The sequence below is a fragment of the Oryzias latipes genome, chromosome 22, assembly GCF_002234675.1.
Source record: "Oryzias latipes chromosome 22, ASM223467v1".
Taxonomy (NCBI): Eukaryota; Metazoa; Chordata; class Actinopteri; order Beloniformes; family Adrianichthyidae; genus Oryzias; species Oryzias latipes.
The window spans coordinates 1304759-1321704 of NC_019880.2; the positions used below are offsets into that span (position 1 = coordinate 1304759).

The 16946-nt window shown below is 48.1% G+C and overlaps 2 protein-coding genes across 2 annotated transcripts; one reads left to right on the forward strand and one right to left on the reverse strand.

Annotated features, from left to right (window-relative positions):
* The first annotated feature begins 1883 nt into the window (after positions 1-1883).
* On the forward strand, positions 1884-9766 carry sav1 (salvador family WW domain containing protein 1). The gene is made up of 5 exons (XM_004082072.4): positions 1884-2225; positions 3358-3834; positions 5833-6103; positions 7356-7511; positions 7649-9766. The coding sequence occupies exons 1-5, from the start codon at positions 2132-2134 to the stop codon at positions 7848-7850; spliced, it is 1200 nt and encodes a 399-aa protein (XP_004082120.1). The 5' UTR covers positions 1884-2131; the 3' UTR covers positions 7851-9766.
* atl1 (atlastin GTPase 1) lies at positions 8331-15832 on the reverse strand. Its single transcript, XM_004082071.3, has 14 exons — positions 15640-15832; positions 14560-14810; positions 14355-14489; positions 13848-13952; positions 13159-13209; positions 12604-12660; positions 12422-12514; positions 12206-12344; positions 11280-11407; positions 11158-11214; positions 10807-10878; positions 10310-10741; positions 10132-10146; positions 8331-9152 (listed from the first exon to the last, which is right to left on the reverse strand). Exons 1-14 carry the CDS (start codon positions 15671-15673, stop codon positions 9042-9044), a joined length of 1680 nt encoding a protein of 559 aa, XP_004082119.1. The 5' UTR covers positions 15674-15832; the 3' UTR covers positions 8331-9041.
* Positions 15833-16946: the final 1114 nt, after the last annotated feature.

Here is a 16946-nt window from a genome sequence, read left to right on the forward strand (position 1 = left end):
CACAAAGACCTGGACGTCCACGGAAGACAACAGTGGTGGATGATGGCAGAATCATTTCCATAGTGAAGAGGAACCCGTTCACAACAGCCAACCAAGTGGACAACACTCTCCAGGAGGGAGGCGGATCAATATCCAGGTCTACCATAGAAAGAAGACTGCATGAAAGTAGATCCAGAGGGAACACTGCAAGATGCAAGCCACTCATAAGCCTCAAGAATAGGAAGGCTAGATTGGACTTTGCTAAAAAGCATCTAAAAATGTTCTGGAAAAACATTCTTTGGACAGATGAAACCATAATCAACCTCTACCAGAATGATGGCAAGAGAAAAGAATGGAGAAGGCGTGGAGAAGCTCCTGATCCAAAGAACACTACATCATCAGTAGAACACGGTGGAGGCAGTGTGATGGTCTGGGCGTGCATGGCTGCTAGTGGCACTGGGACAATAGTGTTTATTGATGACGTGACACAGGACAGAAGCAGCCCAATGAATTCTGAGGTGTTCAGAGACAAACTGTCTGCGCAGATCCAGGTGAATGCAGCCCTGTCTGCGCAGATCCAGGTGAATGCAGCCAAACTGATTGGATGGCCCAACGACCCAAAACATCCAGCCAAAGCAACTCAGGAGTTTATTAAAGCAGAGAAGTGGAATATTCTTGAATGGCCAAGTCAGTCACCTGATCTGAACCCAACTGAGCAGCATTTCACTTGTTGAAGACTAAACTTCAGACAGAAAGGCCCACAAACAAACAGCAACTGTTTGCCGCTGCAGTAAAGGCCTGGCAGAGCATTCAGAAGGAGAAAACCAGCATCTGCTGATGTCCATGAGTTCAAGACTTCAGGCTGTCATTGCCAACAAAGGCTTTTTAACCAAATATTGGGAATGAACATTTTGTTTGCAGTTATTTCATTTGTCCAATTACTGATGAGTCCATGAAATGAAGGGATTGTGTTTAAAAATGCTTTAGTTTTTCACATATTTATATAATCCTTTTGTTCAACCCATGGAATAAAAGCTGAAAGTCTGCACTTCAATGACATCTGAGTTGTTTTATTTAAAATTCACTGTGGTAATGTACAGAAACTAAGTTAAAAATGTGTCTCTGCCCAAATATTTATGGTCCTGACTGTACGTGTCGGGATGAGCGTTTCCAAACAGGAAGTGGCTCCAGGAAGCCAAACTCCCACAGATGTCTGTAGAAAAACAGCTTCTGTTGGTCAGAAGAACCGTTCTGCGTCTGATACCTATTTAACATTTTGATAATCCTGATTGAGGAGAGTGGTTGCCATAGAAACTCAGACCCACCACTGCTTACTGACGTCTGGCTTCAACATGGCGGCGTCTGTAATATGACAACGTTGCGACTGAATTGCCTTCATTTGGTTGAAGCCGGAATAAACCATTTACTATGGGACAATGTTATAAATTCAGATTTGACACAAGCTAGATGAAATGACACTGGAGGAAATGTCCATCATAATGTACATCAACTAAACTAAATAGAATTATGACGTAGATAGAAAACCTAGAATTTTTAATTTATTTAAAAAAATGAAGTATATGTACTTTTTAAAAAAATGTTTAGTGGCACACCACTACATTTAATAAAGTGAAATAACTTCATTAAATCTAATCTAATTATTTAAAAAAAAATGAATTAAAAAAGATGCAGAACTGTAAAGTTTTTAGGTTATTTAATAAAGAAGTAGTTTGTAAATTTGAAATTCTACTTAGAAATCACTCGATGTAGTATTTGAGTGACATCTTTTACTTTCTACCGTACTTATTCTTTATTTTTAATTTTTGAAATTATTTGTTTCTAAATGATTTTTTATGACCCTCGGGGTCATCCGTACATTTGCAGTAACGTTCTATTAAAGCCGAGGTGTATTTCTCTGAAACGTCCGCCAGGGGGCGCATCAACGGTAGGGAGGACTGGACAGCCAGCAGCCGGGAAAGGAGGATCCGCGGTGGGATGGCGCCGCCGCGGCAGCTCGCTCCTTCTCCCAGAGGCTCCAGTTTGGCTAGCTAGCTGCTGGCTAACCGGAGCGGAAAAATGAGCGACCGGGACGGTCGCCGAGTCGGAGGATGACTTCAGAGCGTCGCGGTTTTGAGGCTTCGAGCTTTGAGTGATGCTCTCGCGAAAGAAAAGTAAAAACGAAGCGTCCAAACCGGCCGAGGTCCACGGGAAGTATGTGAAGAAGGAAACGTCGCCGCTCCTCCGAAGTAAGCCGCGCAACAAGTTAGCTCAAGTTAGCCGCTATCTGAAAGCGCATCACTGTAGAACGGAGACGGGGAAAAAAAAATTTTTTTAAACAAACTTTGCTCTCATTCCCGCGTCAGAAACTCAACGAGCCACCGAGTGACGTTAGAAACACGGACTTGACGTCTTACCTGCGGGCTGAACCTCAATTCTGCGAAAAACCGCCAGAAAAAAGTTCTGTTTGTTCTGACTGCGCATCTTTCGTTGTTTTTGATCTCAAATGTCGCTCATCGACCTGCAGCCGACGGTTGCGGCGCATCAAAAGGACATTTCTTTGATCTTAAATGTACTTTGATGGCGTAGATGTGCTTTGATGACGTAAAACCGCTGGTTTGAACATTTAAACTTTTGATTTGGTTCAAGCGTTGATCAAATGCAGATGTGAGTTTAATTTGGGGTGGGGGGGGGTCTAGCCATTTTAAAACAAATCATTTTAAAAAAAAAAGAATCTGCAAAAGTAATTTTTAACAATAACACCAAACATCAAAAGATTCATCTGTTCTGTCCTGCAGAAATATTAACATCTTCATGTTCAGCTGATTCTTCTGAAGCATTTTTAGAAAATTCCTTCTTTTCTGGTCGCATATTTGAAACATTTTAGGTTTAGAATTTCAAGATTTGGATGATTTTGTCCTTCCAAACATCAGTCATTTTCTGGTTCTTCTTACATTTGAAATGAGCAGAAATGCTGTCTCTGCCAGAAAACAGGCAATAAATGACCTTAACCCTTGTTCTATCCTAGGCACTTTACCATTGGGGGATGGGTCATCTAGACCCACTAGACAGTGCGCTGAACCTTTTTTCTTCAATGATTTGTGATCTTCACTGGTGTCCATGGATTACATGAAATCTTTCCACCTTTATCCACCTTTGTCCTGGTAGGGAGAACACGTCAATGGAAGAGGGGGGGTCATAGGATAGCACAAGGGTTACATGAAACTGAAACAGTTTCATTAAATGAATCTGTTATAAACTCAAACTCGCTTTCCGTCATTTCGACAATTGTTCGCCAGAAAGGAGGAAACGGACGGTTGTCAGGGTTTCATCTTTGGTGGGAACAGGTTCCTTTGATGCTGAAGTCGTGTTTCTCTGCAGACCTTATGCCCTCGTTCGTTCGCCATGGACCCACCATCCCCAGACGAACCGACGGCCCCCCGCCGGAGTTGGGGTCCTCCACCTACCCCGTTGCATCCAGCCGGGAGTCCGTGGCGTCCCAGAGCAAGAGCGTCCTGCGCCCGCCCGTGCAGAGGCCGCCGCAGGAGGTGGCACGCCGGGAGAGCCACCGCATGTCGGCGCCCCCCTACCTGCCTCGCAGCCTGGGCGACCTTCCCCATGATTACCGGGGCTCCACGCAGTCCTTCCTCACGGACGTGAGCCACGTGTCGGAGAACGGAGACGCGGCCCGCTTTTATTACCCCCCCGAGGCGTATTACGACAGCCCGCAGCAGCAGCGACCCCGAAGGGCGGCAGAGCGCTTTCCCGACGACTACAGATACTTTGAACCCGGCGAACACAACTTCATGAGACATCCCCGCCAGCACACGCCCCCAGCCCCGAGCCGCCCCCCCTCAGGTAAACGGTGTTGGGATAGATTGAAAAGTGTTGTAGAATCAAGATGTGAAGATAAGAATGAAGAGCTGATGGTTTCTACTGCAGGTTTTACCTGAAAAGATGAGATCATCTTTTAAAAACATCTTTGAGTCAACGATCATAGATCTGACATAGATCCTCTGATGGATGATCCACAAATCCATGATCCACAGATCTACGATCCACATATCTATGTTCTACAGATCTATGATCCACAAATCTATGTTCTACAGATCTATGATTTACCGATCTATAATCCACCGATCTATGATTACACATCTATGGTCAATGATTGAAGGGGGTTTTTATTGTCATTGCCGGTGAACAGACAGACATTACAGACTAGACTGCGGCGCCACATAAAACGCTGAGAAACAAAAATGAACAACAGTAAGCAAAATAAAAAATAACAAAAAAAATAGATCAACGGATCTTTGATTTTTTGTCGAGGAAGACCTGCTGATCTATAATTTACAGATCTGCGATCCACTGATTCTATAATGTGTGTACCACAGATCTATAATCCCTTGATCTATGTTCCATTGATGTCTGATCTATAGATCTATTCTCTTTGGAAGACCCGCTGATCCACTGATCTACATTCTGTGGGTCTATGATCCACTGATCTACATTATTCGGGTCTATGATCCACTGATCTACATTCTGTGGCTCTATGATCCACTGATCTAGATTCTATGTGTCTATGATCCACTGATCTACATTCTGTGGGTCTATGATCCACTGATCTAGATTCTGTGGGTCTATGATCCACTGATCTACATTCTGTGGGTCTATGATCCACTGATCTAGATTCTGCGGGTCTATGCTCCACTGATCTAGATTCTGCGGGTCTATGATCCACTGATCTAGATTCTGCGGGTCTATGATCCACTGTTCTAGATTCTGTGGGTCTATGATCCACTGATCTACATTCTGTGGGTCTATGATCCACTGATCTAGATTCTGTGGGTCTATGATCCACTGATCTACATTCTGTGGGTCTATGATCCACTGATCTACATTCTGTGGGTCTATGATCCACTGATCTAGATTCTGTGGGTCTATGATCCACTGATCTACATTCTGTGGGTCTATGATCCACTGATCTAGATTCTGTGGGTCTATGATCCACTGATCTAGATTCTGTGGGTCTATGATCCACTGATCTAGATTCTGCGGGTCTATGATCCACTGATCTAGATTCTGCGGGTCTATGATCCACTGATCTAGATTCTGCGGGTCTATGATCCACTGATCTAGATTCTGCGGGTCTATGATCCTCAGCTGAATCGTCATAGATCTGTAGGTCATAGATCTGCAGTAGGTCTCAAGCGGAAAACCTGGTGTTTATTCAAAGCTTTCTGGACCGTTTGCTTCCCCCTCGTGTTGCTCCCCCTCACCGGAGGTTAAAGGTCACCACACGGAGCACATGCTGATGTTTGACCCGTGGTTAAAGCGGTTCCTGGTGGTTCCTTCACCACATCAAACTCAGACTCTCATCTTTTTTCCCGTCTGGACGTCTTCATTCGTCGTAGAACTTTAGTCTGCGTTTGGGAAACCCGTTTCCATGTCGGTGACTCTTAAACATTTGCTCCTTCGGGCGTCTTCTCGTATCAAATTCCTGCGGGGCGTCTGGATCTTTCTGTGGAAAAGGTCAGGAATGACGATGAGGAGGTGAAGGAGGAGACCGCATTCCTTCTGCCGCAGAATGTGTCTAACTCCAGCCGGCGTTTAGGCGGGAAGCCCCTCCCCTCGCTCGCCTGCAGCTGTCGGACCCGCATTCCTCGCCGACCTTCACCGGGAGCGCTCCAGGAAGTGTTGACGGAGCTCTCCCTGGTGGAGCAGAGAGCTTCCTGTCCTCGGCGCTCCCGCTTCCTTCCGTTCGTCCCGCAGACCCGCCGCCTCTTTCCCACACAGAGAAAACATTCCGGTTTTCCCCGGAGTCTCCCGGTTTTCCCGATGTTTCTCTGTTTCCTTCAGGCATCAGCCAGATCCAGGCCAAGTCTCTGGGGAACCTGTCCAGCCTGGCGGGGGAGGACCTCCCCCTCCCAGCCGGTTGGACGGTGGACTGGACCATCCGCGGCAGGAAGTACTTCATCGACCACAACACCAACACCACCCACTGGAGCCACCCCCTGGAGAGGGAGGGGCTCCCCCCGGGCTGGGAGAAGGTGGAGTCCGCCGAGTTCGGGGTCTACTATGTGGACCACGTCAACAAGAGGGCGCAGTACCGACACCCGTGTGCCCCCAGGTCTGCTAACGCCCCGGTTTCAGGGCTTATTTCAACATTTAAACACCACAAGTATAAATGTTTACATTAATATCAAAACATTAAAAGTGAAACAATTACATTTTATTAGTGTAGCCTAAATTCACAACAACAGTGAATTATGTATATATAAATATATAGACCCCCCCATAACCATGGATGATGGCGTAGCTTTAAGGCGTAAACAGACATTTTTTCCTCCTAAAAAGCCTCATTTGATGCTCAGAAAACCTTCAGGTTGAAAATCAGCTCCGATCCGAACGCCGTCATTCTGCAGTTCAGCCTTTTCAGCTCATTCAACTTTTAGTAAAAAGCTTTTTAACGAAAAATGTTTTTAACATTTTTGTTGGTTTCGTAAAAGAGATTCCAGCCTTTTTGTGTTTGGCATATTTATCTGTGCTGCACATCTTTTTTCATCTAATTTCAGACGATATTGAGCTTCAACTTTTCTGAGAAATCTGAGATTTCTGTAAATCCATCTTTATGTTGGTATTTAGCTGATTGAACTTTTTCATTAATAACAGTTTTTTTAAACTATTATCCCATTTGTTATTTAGTTACTAATTATATTTATCCTTTGAAGATCTTTATAACTCTTACTCATTCAGCCATTTTAAGTGTTTTTCTCTTAATAATTTAGTATTATTTGTATTCATTATGCTGCTGTTTTACCATTTTATTGTGAAACCTGACTGGTTTTAGCTACGTTAGCGTTTTGTTCATGTTAGCGTATTTTTTGTGTTAGCATGTTGTCTATGTTAGCTTGTTATCTATGTTAGCGTGTTGTTCATGTTAGCGTGTTTACTATGTTAGCGTGTCCTTCATGTTAGCGTGTTGTCTATGTTAGCGTGTCGTTCATGTTAGCATGTTGTTCATATTAGCATGTTATCTATGTTACCGTGTTGTTCATGTTAGCATGTTGTCTATGTTAGCTTGTTATCCATGTTAGCGTGTTGTTCATGTTAGCGTGTTGTCTATGTTAGCGTGTCGTTCATGTTAGCATGTTGTTCATATTAGCATGTTATCTATGTTAGCGTGTTGTGTTAACATGTTGTCTATGTTAGCCTCTTGTCTATGTTAGCTTGTTATCTATGCTAGCGTATTGTTCATGTTGTTAGCATGTTGTTCGTGTTAGCATGTTGCTCAGCGTTGTGTAGCGTCTGTAGTTTGAACCCGTAAGACTGATATTCTTATAGAAACTGGTTTGTTCTGTTCTCATGAATCCATGGTCCAGCGTGCCGCGCTACGACCAGCCGCCACCCCTGCCCCCGCCTGTCACCTACCAGCCCCGCCCGGCAGAGAGGAACCAGCCGGTCCTGGTACCGGCCAACCCGTACCACACGGCCGAGATCCCAGACTGGCTGCAGGTGTACGCCCGCGCCCCGCTCAAGTGAGTCGGACCAGAACTGGTTTCTGAGAAACCTCCATCCAGAGAGTTGTTGGTTTGTCTGTTTGAACTGGAGAGAGGTTCGATTCCCGCCCTCTGCAGGCTGTTGAAGACCTTTCTGAGACCCGTCTGCTCCTCAGGTACGACCACATCCTGAAGTGGGAGCTGTTCCAGCTGGCCGACCTGGACACGTATCAGGGAATGCTGAAGCTGCTCTTCATGAAGGAGCTGGAGCACATCGTCAAGTCCTACGAGGCGTACCGCCGGGCGCTGCTGTCCGAGGCGGACGCCCGCTCACAGCGACAGCAGTGGTACAGCAAGAACTTTGTGGCCAACATGTGACGACCTCAGAGTTCATTTTAGAAAACCCATCTGTGCCTTCGCTTGATCCAAAGCATGGACGGGAAGAGGGGCGGCCCCACACGCCTCAAACAGAGGAGCTCTTTGCTGGGCAACAGTCAGAGAGCTGCAGCTTTAAAGTGTGGGTTCTGCTCCGACCCAAACCCCAACGTTTCGCCGTTCCTGCACGCCTCACCCGACAATCCTCCGAAGCTCGGCTGCCATTGATGGACGCCGCTCTGCGTTGGCGCTCGCTCGAAAAACCCGTTTTCCTGAACCATAAGCTACTAGAACGTTTGAATCTCACCAAATATGTGCAATTCAGCATTTTTTTTCTGGATTTTTAATGAATTTTTGTGGACTGGTCCAAATGAAAACCTCCGCTGCTCTGTCGGAGTCAGGACTCGAACACGCCTGAAACCCTGTACCTGTGCGGGAGCGTCCAGCCTGCTCCTATGAATAACCTTCAGAAGCGGTAACGTCTGCGGTGACGGAGGGATAAACGTTTACTTCATCAGCAAAACAAACATTTCTGCGTTTGTACATATTTGTCACATTTAGATGTTTCAAAATAAAACTCAAAGTTTAAAAAAACGAAAAACAAACCCAAAGACGTCCAAACCTGTAAAAAAGTCTTTTTCCTTCAGATCTAAAGACGGAGACTTTTCATCAGAACCGTGGTCACGATGGCGAGTGATGCGCATGAATGAGTGGACGGACGCGGCGGTTCTGCTGGGTTTTTGGTCCGATGGCGGTTTCTCTGAGAGCGTTCATGTGATGAGTGGAGAAGATGAGGCGGTGGGACGTTTCTGCGGCGTCCGGCCCGTCTTCCTGCAGCTCACCGATGATCCGAGGGATCCGGAGCGGCGGCGGCGGCATTCCTCCGCCCCGCCGGTCCGGGCGTAAAGCTGCAGCCGTGCAGGAGCGGCAGGACGATACGGCACAACAGCACTTTGTCACAACCATTAACACAACATGAGGAGCTGGACGCGCATGCGGCAGCGGCGCACCACGACACATCAACGGACGCAAGCGGCTCTCAGAGAAGCGGCGAGGAGGAGGAGGCTGGAGCTCCTCCAGCCGAGCTGGACGCCAAGACGCTCCCGGGGAGCGGCGCCGGCCGGAGTCTGGATCAAGGGTGCTCCTCCGCCTCTGTCCTCCTCTTCATCACCAGTTCAGTCCCTGCGGTCTTCGTCAGTCGCTCTTCTTCTCCTGCTCTGCTTCCTCGTCCGCTCGAGGTCCCGGGAAGGCGTGGTGGTACAGGTGTCTGTGATTGGCCGCCACGTTGTAGAGCTTGTAGAGCGCCTGTGAACACAGAGGGAGGGGCCGGATCGTTATTCGAACCCAAATGGACCCGACTGCACAAAGTTTTTATGGATCACGGAAACAGAATCAGAACTTCTGATGAACCGGCGAGTTCAGCAGCTGGAAGATCCGGAGCAGAAAGTTTCTCCATCATCCTCTCACGGAGAACACTGGACAGAGGAGAACCTTCACAGGAACCAAAGAGGGTCCAAGAACAGGAGGAGGACTCGACAGACCTCTTTGGACTCAGTTCAGGTCAAAGGTCACGACCCAACAGTCAGAAAGAGACTTTAGGACAAACGTGGATCCATGAGAGACGCTGCTGAGGAACAGGAACATCTGGAGGATCCACTGGACCTCTGGACTGATGTTCTGATCAGACACAAGAACATCTGGACTCACTTCCAGAGTCAGGCATGGAGGTGGCAGTGTGATGGTGTGGGGCTGAACGTCCTCCCTCAGAACAAAGATCTAAACTCAGCATGTTTGATAACCTCCATTTAAATCCACATTTTTTATCACCTCTCCTAAACATTTTCTGTTCCAAATATGCACAAATATATTTGTGTGTTTCTGCATTACAAATGAATAAAATTTAAATTATCGATGATAAACGTTTCATTTCATGTTTTGTTTCCTAATTTGCCTTAAATGCAGATCAGAGCTGCAAAGACACAAACGATTGGAAAGTTTCACCAAAATGAAGCAGAAAAAGCTCCACTTGATCCCAGATTTGACTTTTAGTGACTAAAACGTCTACAGAAGAAAGTTTCACCCAAATAAGGTTTGACGGTTAAAAGGCTGATCTGAAGTCAAAAACATTTTTAACTTTTTAAAAACTTTTCTCCGCAGTGGAACCAGCAGGGTTCAGGTTTGAACATGTCTGGGTGTAAAACAGACACGGGAGAACGTCGACCTCCATGCGTGGCGTGGAGCTGGCGTGAGCAGACATGCAGCGGCGTGGACGGGGGTCACTCACCTCGTTGGTGCTTCCCTGCAGAGGCGGGAAAAGAGATGAAAGCAGCGGTTAGTTCGGTCAAACGGAACCCAAACATCTGCTGAAGCTCTCTGCTGCCACCTAGTGGCTCAGAAAGTCATTTATACTCAAGGGCGAAGCCACGTGGACCGGCCTGCCCCCAGGTGTGACCCAGCCTCACCTGGTCCCACAGCGCGCCGGCCACCTGGTCGATGACGGCGCCGAGCTCCCGGTACTCCCCGGAGTAGCGGATGTACGCCCAGGTGCAGAGCGTGATGAGCGCCAGACCCAGGATCATGTTGCACAAGCTGGCGATGATGTCCACGCCCACGAAGCCCGTGATCCCCGCCGCCACGTACATGACGAAGATGACCACGAAGAGTGTGGCGGGCGTGCGGGCGGCGTGGAAAATGTTCTTGGAGTCGTTGTGCTTGATGTACTGGACGAAGACCTCGTCGATCTCGCCCTCCAGCTGCTGCAGGTACCTGCGGCTGAAGTCCTCGCCTCCCATCTTCTTGACGCCGCGGAACAGCTGCAGCGCCTCCTCCCTGACGCCGCCGTGGCGCGCCTGCAGCTCGCTGGGCGCCATGAAGGGCCGGTCGCCCCCGCAGACCTGGAGCCGGGAACAGGCGTGAGCCAGCGGGAACGCGGCGTGTCGGAGAAGCGGGCTCCACCCACCTGCTCCATCTTTTTGTTGTACAGGTCCTGCGCAGCAGCAACCGCCGCCAAGTTATTGGCCTCCGCCGTGGCCTGATGAGAAATGCAAAGGTCACTCAAGGAAGTTGGCTTTTGATTGATAGTTGAGGGAGAAGTTAAGGGGAACCCACAGAGAGCAGAAGTTCTTCACAAGTTTTTCCTCCTTTATGCTTTGAATACAGTAATAGGAAATCTAATTTTCTGGTTTTCAAACAGATCTAAAACATTTTCCAGAAAATAGAGATTTTGAAGAATCCTGAATCTTTTTTCTGATTCTGTGTGTTCGACCCCCTTAACTTCCCCCTGAACTCCTCACGGCCCCCACTGCCGTACCTGCAGCATGGACTTGGGGTGGGGCAGCTCCTCGCCCTGGTAGATCTTGATGTACGCCTGAAACACAAAGCTGTGAGACGCGTCCAGACGGAAGTCGGCGTCTCCTCCGCGCCCGCTCTGACCTTGAAGTACTCCAGCAGGCCTCTGCAGGTGATCCTGCTGCCGTTGATCTCCTTCACGTCGATGTTTCCAGGACTGAGGAGCCACGGAACCAGAACCTTCAGGTTGTTGATGAACTCGCCATCGATCTCTGGACGGAAAGACGGGACAAGGGAAGAGGTGAGGCCGTCCAGACCGGGTTCTGTTCACCTGCTTTCAGTCCAGTTCTGACGAACCGGAGAGAACCTGCAGGAGTCTTTGCTGCTGTGGCTGAAGAAGCTTTGATCAGCTGGTCACAGCTGCACACGACCGACTCATTAGAAAAAAACAACACTTTTCAAAATGGCGGCTTTTCTGTTGCTTTATCTCCATAGCAACCATTCCAGGTTTGGGGTGTCGGGGGGCGATGAGCGGGTTTTCGTCATTTTTAGAGAAATCAGCAGAAAAAAATGTTTGGATTTCCTTGGCAACAGAGGTATTTTGGTTAACCACGCCCACATTCCCTAATATGGTCGTATCCTATGTCATCTCGTTTCCGTTAGCTTGTATTTCAATTAACGTTGTGTTTTAATTCTGATCATACACACTTCCATCAACCCTTTTTTGATACAGGTTTTGATGATTTTGGTTGTTTTTATTTGGTTCTGGTCAGAATGTTAGAATCCACCACCTTGAGTTTAACAGCTTTTAAAGCAAAGTTCAGCGTTTGTGGACCTGCAGCTCCTTAACGACCCGGAAAAGTGAGCGGAGTCTTTGGTTTCAATCAAGTTATTCCATGAGAATGTCGTTCCTCTTTCTGTAGAAAAAAAAACTCCACCTTGATTTAGTGTTTGACATTTTTCCGCTGCGCAAAAAGAAACCAGACGGCGTCCAAAAGCATCTCATTATTAAAGTATTCAGTTTGAACTAAATCAGAAGATTCCAACCTAAAAGCAGCAGAAGTCCCTACCTTTCATTCTCCCGTCAAAGTGGGGGTTGGTGGCCACCTTCAGGCCGGGGTGGGGCATCAGGAAGCAGGAGATGTTGGTGAAGCAGGAGTGGATGTGCTTCCGGACGTTCTGCAGCTCCTCGTGCTGGTTCTCCGAGATCTGCGGCACAAATTCGGCTCCGGTTAAAGAAAAATCGGCGCCGCCGTTGGGCCGGAGGAGAGTCGGCGAGCTCTGACCTTCAGCCTCTTCTCCAGGAACTTGGTGCCTCCTTCCAGGCCGTATGGGAACTCGTACGGAAAGCTCCAGTCTCGCACCAGGAAAATCATGGACTAAAGAAGGAAGGAGGAGCAGCGGCTTAAACCTTCAACACATCTCTGTGGTCGCTGCATGAAAAATGGGTGGAGCCCCTGCTGCTCACCTGGAAGGGTTTGAGGAAGGTCTCCTCCATGGCTAACCTCCCATACTCTGTAAAAAGCTGAAACCAAAAGCAGAATCTTGAGGTGCAGGAGTTGATCTGAAGCTTCAGGATGTCTGTGTTCATGACTGTTAGTTGTTTGTTACCATGGTGACGTTACTGAAAAGGGGGGTCAGAATATGTCTGCATCTGACTGACCAAGCCCCCCCACAGACACACACACACACACACAATCCACTCTGTGTTCCTGAATATAAAGCAAACCAGGAAGTACCAAATGCTGCAGTTCCTGAACTGACCACTAGAAGCTGGTTTCAGAAGGAAGGAACTCAACTTTGACATTTTTATTGTCTGTGGAGGGGTGTGTGTGCTGGTGTGTGTGTGCAGGTGTGCGTGTGCAGGTGTGTGTGTGTGTGCAGGTGTGTGCGTGCAGGTGTGTGTGTGAGCAGGTGGGTGTGTGTGTGTGTGTGTGTCTGTGTGTGTGTTGCAGGTGGGTCTTTTCTTCCCCGTGAAGTTGTCTGTAAGCAGACAAACGTCTGAAACTCTGGACAGTTTTACCTGCAGGTGTTGGAGGTCGTCCTCCTGCACATTCTGTGAGATGTTGTAAACCTAAAAGATTAAGCAGAAACATTAGAGAACGGACAGAAAAATGGTTCCTGCAACGGTTCTCCAGACGAGACGGGAAAAAAAGTTCATTTCTATGTGGTCTGTGACATGGTTTCATATTGAAGGATGTGTTAGAGAGGCAGAGACTCTCTAAACTGAAAGGGCGTGTCCAGCAATGGAGGAGAGTTTGGAATGATCATCTACAGAGAAGAACATCTGCCGATGCCAATCAAGAGCACTCGATTGAAGTTGATGAGAAAAACATTTAAGGTCATTTCTGCTGTTTGTTCTTGCCATATGTGGAGCTTCAGTAAGCTCCGCCCACCTCAGACTGAGGAACTGCAGAAGATCGAGGAGCCGCATCAGAATGTCCGACATTAAGGTATCATCAGCCAAAGTCCAGCTGAGCTTTGAGGTCAAGGTGGTGATGTTCATGAGAACGTCACCTGGAACATCTGACTAACTGACAAGCACGGTGGTGGAGGTGTAATAATTAGCACCGTAGTTGAATATTTGACAAAACTGAGCAGCAACCAAACCATTCAAGGATTTCATCTGGTATTCTGATGCCTGCTGAGAATTTATTTTACATGCACTTCAGGTGTGCCTGCAGTCTAGGTGTGCCTGCAGTGGTCAGGTACCTGCATGGAGCTTATCATGGTGCTCAGAGCAAACACAGTGGCGGAGTCCCTCAGGGTGGACTGGCTGTCAAACGTTCCCTGAGTGTCCATCAGCAGCACAGCGACCTGCGGGACACAGAGGAAGACGTTTGAAGGACCTTTGTCTCCTGCAGATGAACTCTGGTTCAGGTCACTTCAGTGTGACGCAGAGGAGGAGGAGAACCGAAGGGAGGAGGTGCTGTAAGCTCCTTGTGTTTGAACCAAACAGCCACAGTGTGAGTCTGAAGAAGCAGGAACCTTAAAGAAGTATGGAGATGCATGCTGGGTAAAGGAGGAGCAGTGGGGAGCTGAAGAAACTCCTTCAGAGATGATCCTCAGAGGAGCCGACGGTTCTTCTCCCTGATGTTTTCTGTTCCAGTTTGACATTTTTGGACAACAGCGCCCCCCAAAGAGCAGCTGATGGAGCAGCAGTTTGGTTCTCTTCGGAACGGAAACCGAGCCAGGCGGGACAACAGAAGTCATTCTTACCTTCCGTCCATCCGGTTTGTCCACCAGAAAGACCTCGCTCCAGATCTGGATCCCCGTGGTCTCCCTCTCAGAGCCCCCCCTCCAGGAGAAGCCGGTCAGAGGCTCGTCCGAATCTCCCACCCAGTTTTCCGTTGTCTGTGCAACAGAAGCTGTCAGATGTGCTGAGCAGGAGGTCAGGGGTCAAAGCAGGCTCTGTCAGACTCACGTGGTTGTACATGAAGCGCAGCATGAAGTCCATCAGGAAGGACTTTCCCTTACGGAAAGCCCCCGCCACAGAGATGGCCACCACCTCCCGGTCCTGCACCTCCTCGGCCAGCAGGATGCGGCTCAGCGCCGCCTCGTCCAGCTCGAAGGTGTGGTCGTCTTTGACCAGCAGCACCTGGACGGGGCGGGCCCGTCCGTCTGGCTCCTCCTCCTCCGAGCTCCAGTCGTAGACATTTTTATCACTGAGGGACCCTGGAGGACAAAGCAGAGGGGGGGTCTCAGAAGAGGGGGGTAAACAGGAAACAGCTCGTCATCACTTCCTGTCCAAAGACGACAAACTTTGTTCTTGAAATGAATCTCTTAGGATTTCAATCGTGTTTGAATCAACCTTTATCTAAAAGATAGAATATCCAAAAATCCATTTACCCAAAAACTGTTTTTATTATTTTATTAGTTCATTTGAAATAATCCATCCCATAGTTTCCAGCTTCTAGAATGATTCCCTGGAGGTTTCAGTAGCACCTTCTCGGAGCTGTTCTGTGCGGTTCCTGCGAGGCGAGCAGAACCTCCAGAGGATGATTCCGCCGGCGGCGGCGTTTCCAGGAGGAGGCGTGTTTTCCTGCAGAGGCCTCGCCCCAGGCCCGGCGTCCGCCTGATCCAGCTGCTGCTGAAGACGCCAGGAGCCCCAGAAAGTGGGTCAAAGCAGCTCCTCACCCACAAATGGAGGCATCCACCCCCCTTTTTCCCCCTATCCTCACCCCTCTGCATCTCTGACCCCCCCCAATCTGGACTTTGGGGGTGGGGGGTGTCAGGGCCAGCATCACGAGGATGAGGATGACGGCGGGGATGAAGAGAGGCTGAACTCTGATGCAATGTTGCATAATTTGATGCCAAATGCAGAAGTGAGTGCAGTGATGCCCCCTCTGAGGGTATTTAAGCCTTTCTGTCTAAAAATGATGAGTCATGGTTACAGAGAACGAGCGGAGATGAAGCCTTTGATCATGGAGTCCGCGCCTGCGGGCTAACAGCCTCTTTCTTCGGCTGGGGGGAGGTGGAGGGCGGGGGTCGTACATACACTCACCCCAGCTGTCCCTCTCTGGGCGGTGCTTCGCCATTCTCCTGTCCGTGGATCGCTGCGTCTGTCCGGGGATGAGGGCTCCTACGCGGCGGTCATGAGTGTGCGGAGCTGGGAGGATGCCCTGTCTCCCCCACGACGACGCTCCCGACGCACGGAGAGGCTGGAGCCTTCATCCTCACGGCGCATGCGCTTCCCCGCTCCGTCCAGGGGTGGCGACAGAAACACACGACCGTGCTGCCTTCAAGGAACTCCGGAAACAACTGCACCGAATAGATACTTTTTTTGTTAAACAAAAAACAATTCATAATAAAAGCTATTTAAGTTTCTCTTTTTTCTGTATTATAGTATCTTACGCCATTTTTGCCGCTCAACTCCTACTCCTTACTCCTTAACTCTGCTGTGACTTTTGGTCCTTCAAATCCTTAAACTTTTCAATATATTCCAGGATTTTTGCCTCCATTGAAAAACACGGGGAATCAGAAGCTCGCTGGTTCGATACCCGGTGCTGGCCTTTTTCACCAAAATATATATTTGTTATTGCAATGTTTTCACTTTATGGTCAACTTTGATCATTTCTTTATTTCATTTGTTTATGTATATTTTGCCAATTATTAAGTTTCCTTTTCATTCAGCAATGTAGCATTCAATCCCGCATTTTCTTCTGGAAATGCAGCTCCTTCTAGTTGAAATATATGACATTCCCTGTGCTGTAATATTGACACTTTTAATAAACATTTACAAAATTTAACTTATGCTATGACCCTGAAAGGGAATAAACGGAAGAAGATAAATGAATGAATGAATTTACACAATTTATTCATTCATTCATCTTCTTCCGTTTTTCCCTTTCGGGGTCACGGGGCTGCTGGAGCCTATCCCGGCCACTTGTGGGCGAAGGCAGGGGGGCCCTGGACAGGACGCCAGTCTGTCACAGGGTAGAATATGGTAAATGGTAAATGGCGTATACTTATATAGCGCCTTTCTTCCTACAAGGACAAAGCGCTTTACAGTCACAGACCCATTCACCCAGTCACACATCCATTCACACACACAGTCATACCTATGGTCAATTTAGAGTTGCCGATCAACCTATGAAGCACAATTTAGTTTGTTAAAAATGTTTATCAACACATTGAAGTCGTAGTGAAAAATACGGGTGGAGCTCCGTCTGCTGATTAGACCAAACTAGCTGTCAAAACTTTAGTCACCTCACAACTGGATGACTGCCAGACAATATGGGCTTCTGCTTAAAGAAATGAAGAAAATCCAGGTAATGCAAAACAAAGCTGCTCGTCTGGCACTCAGATGTT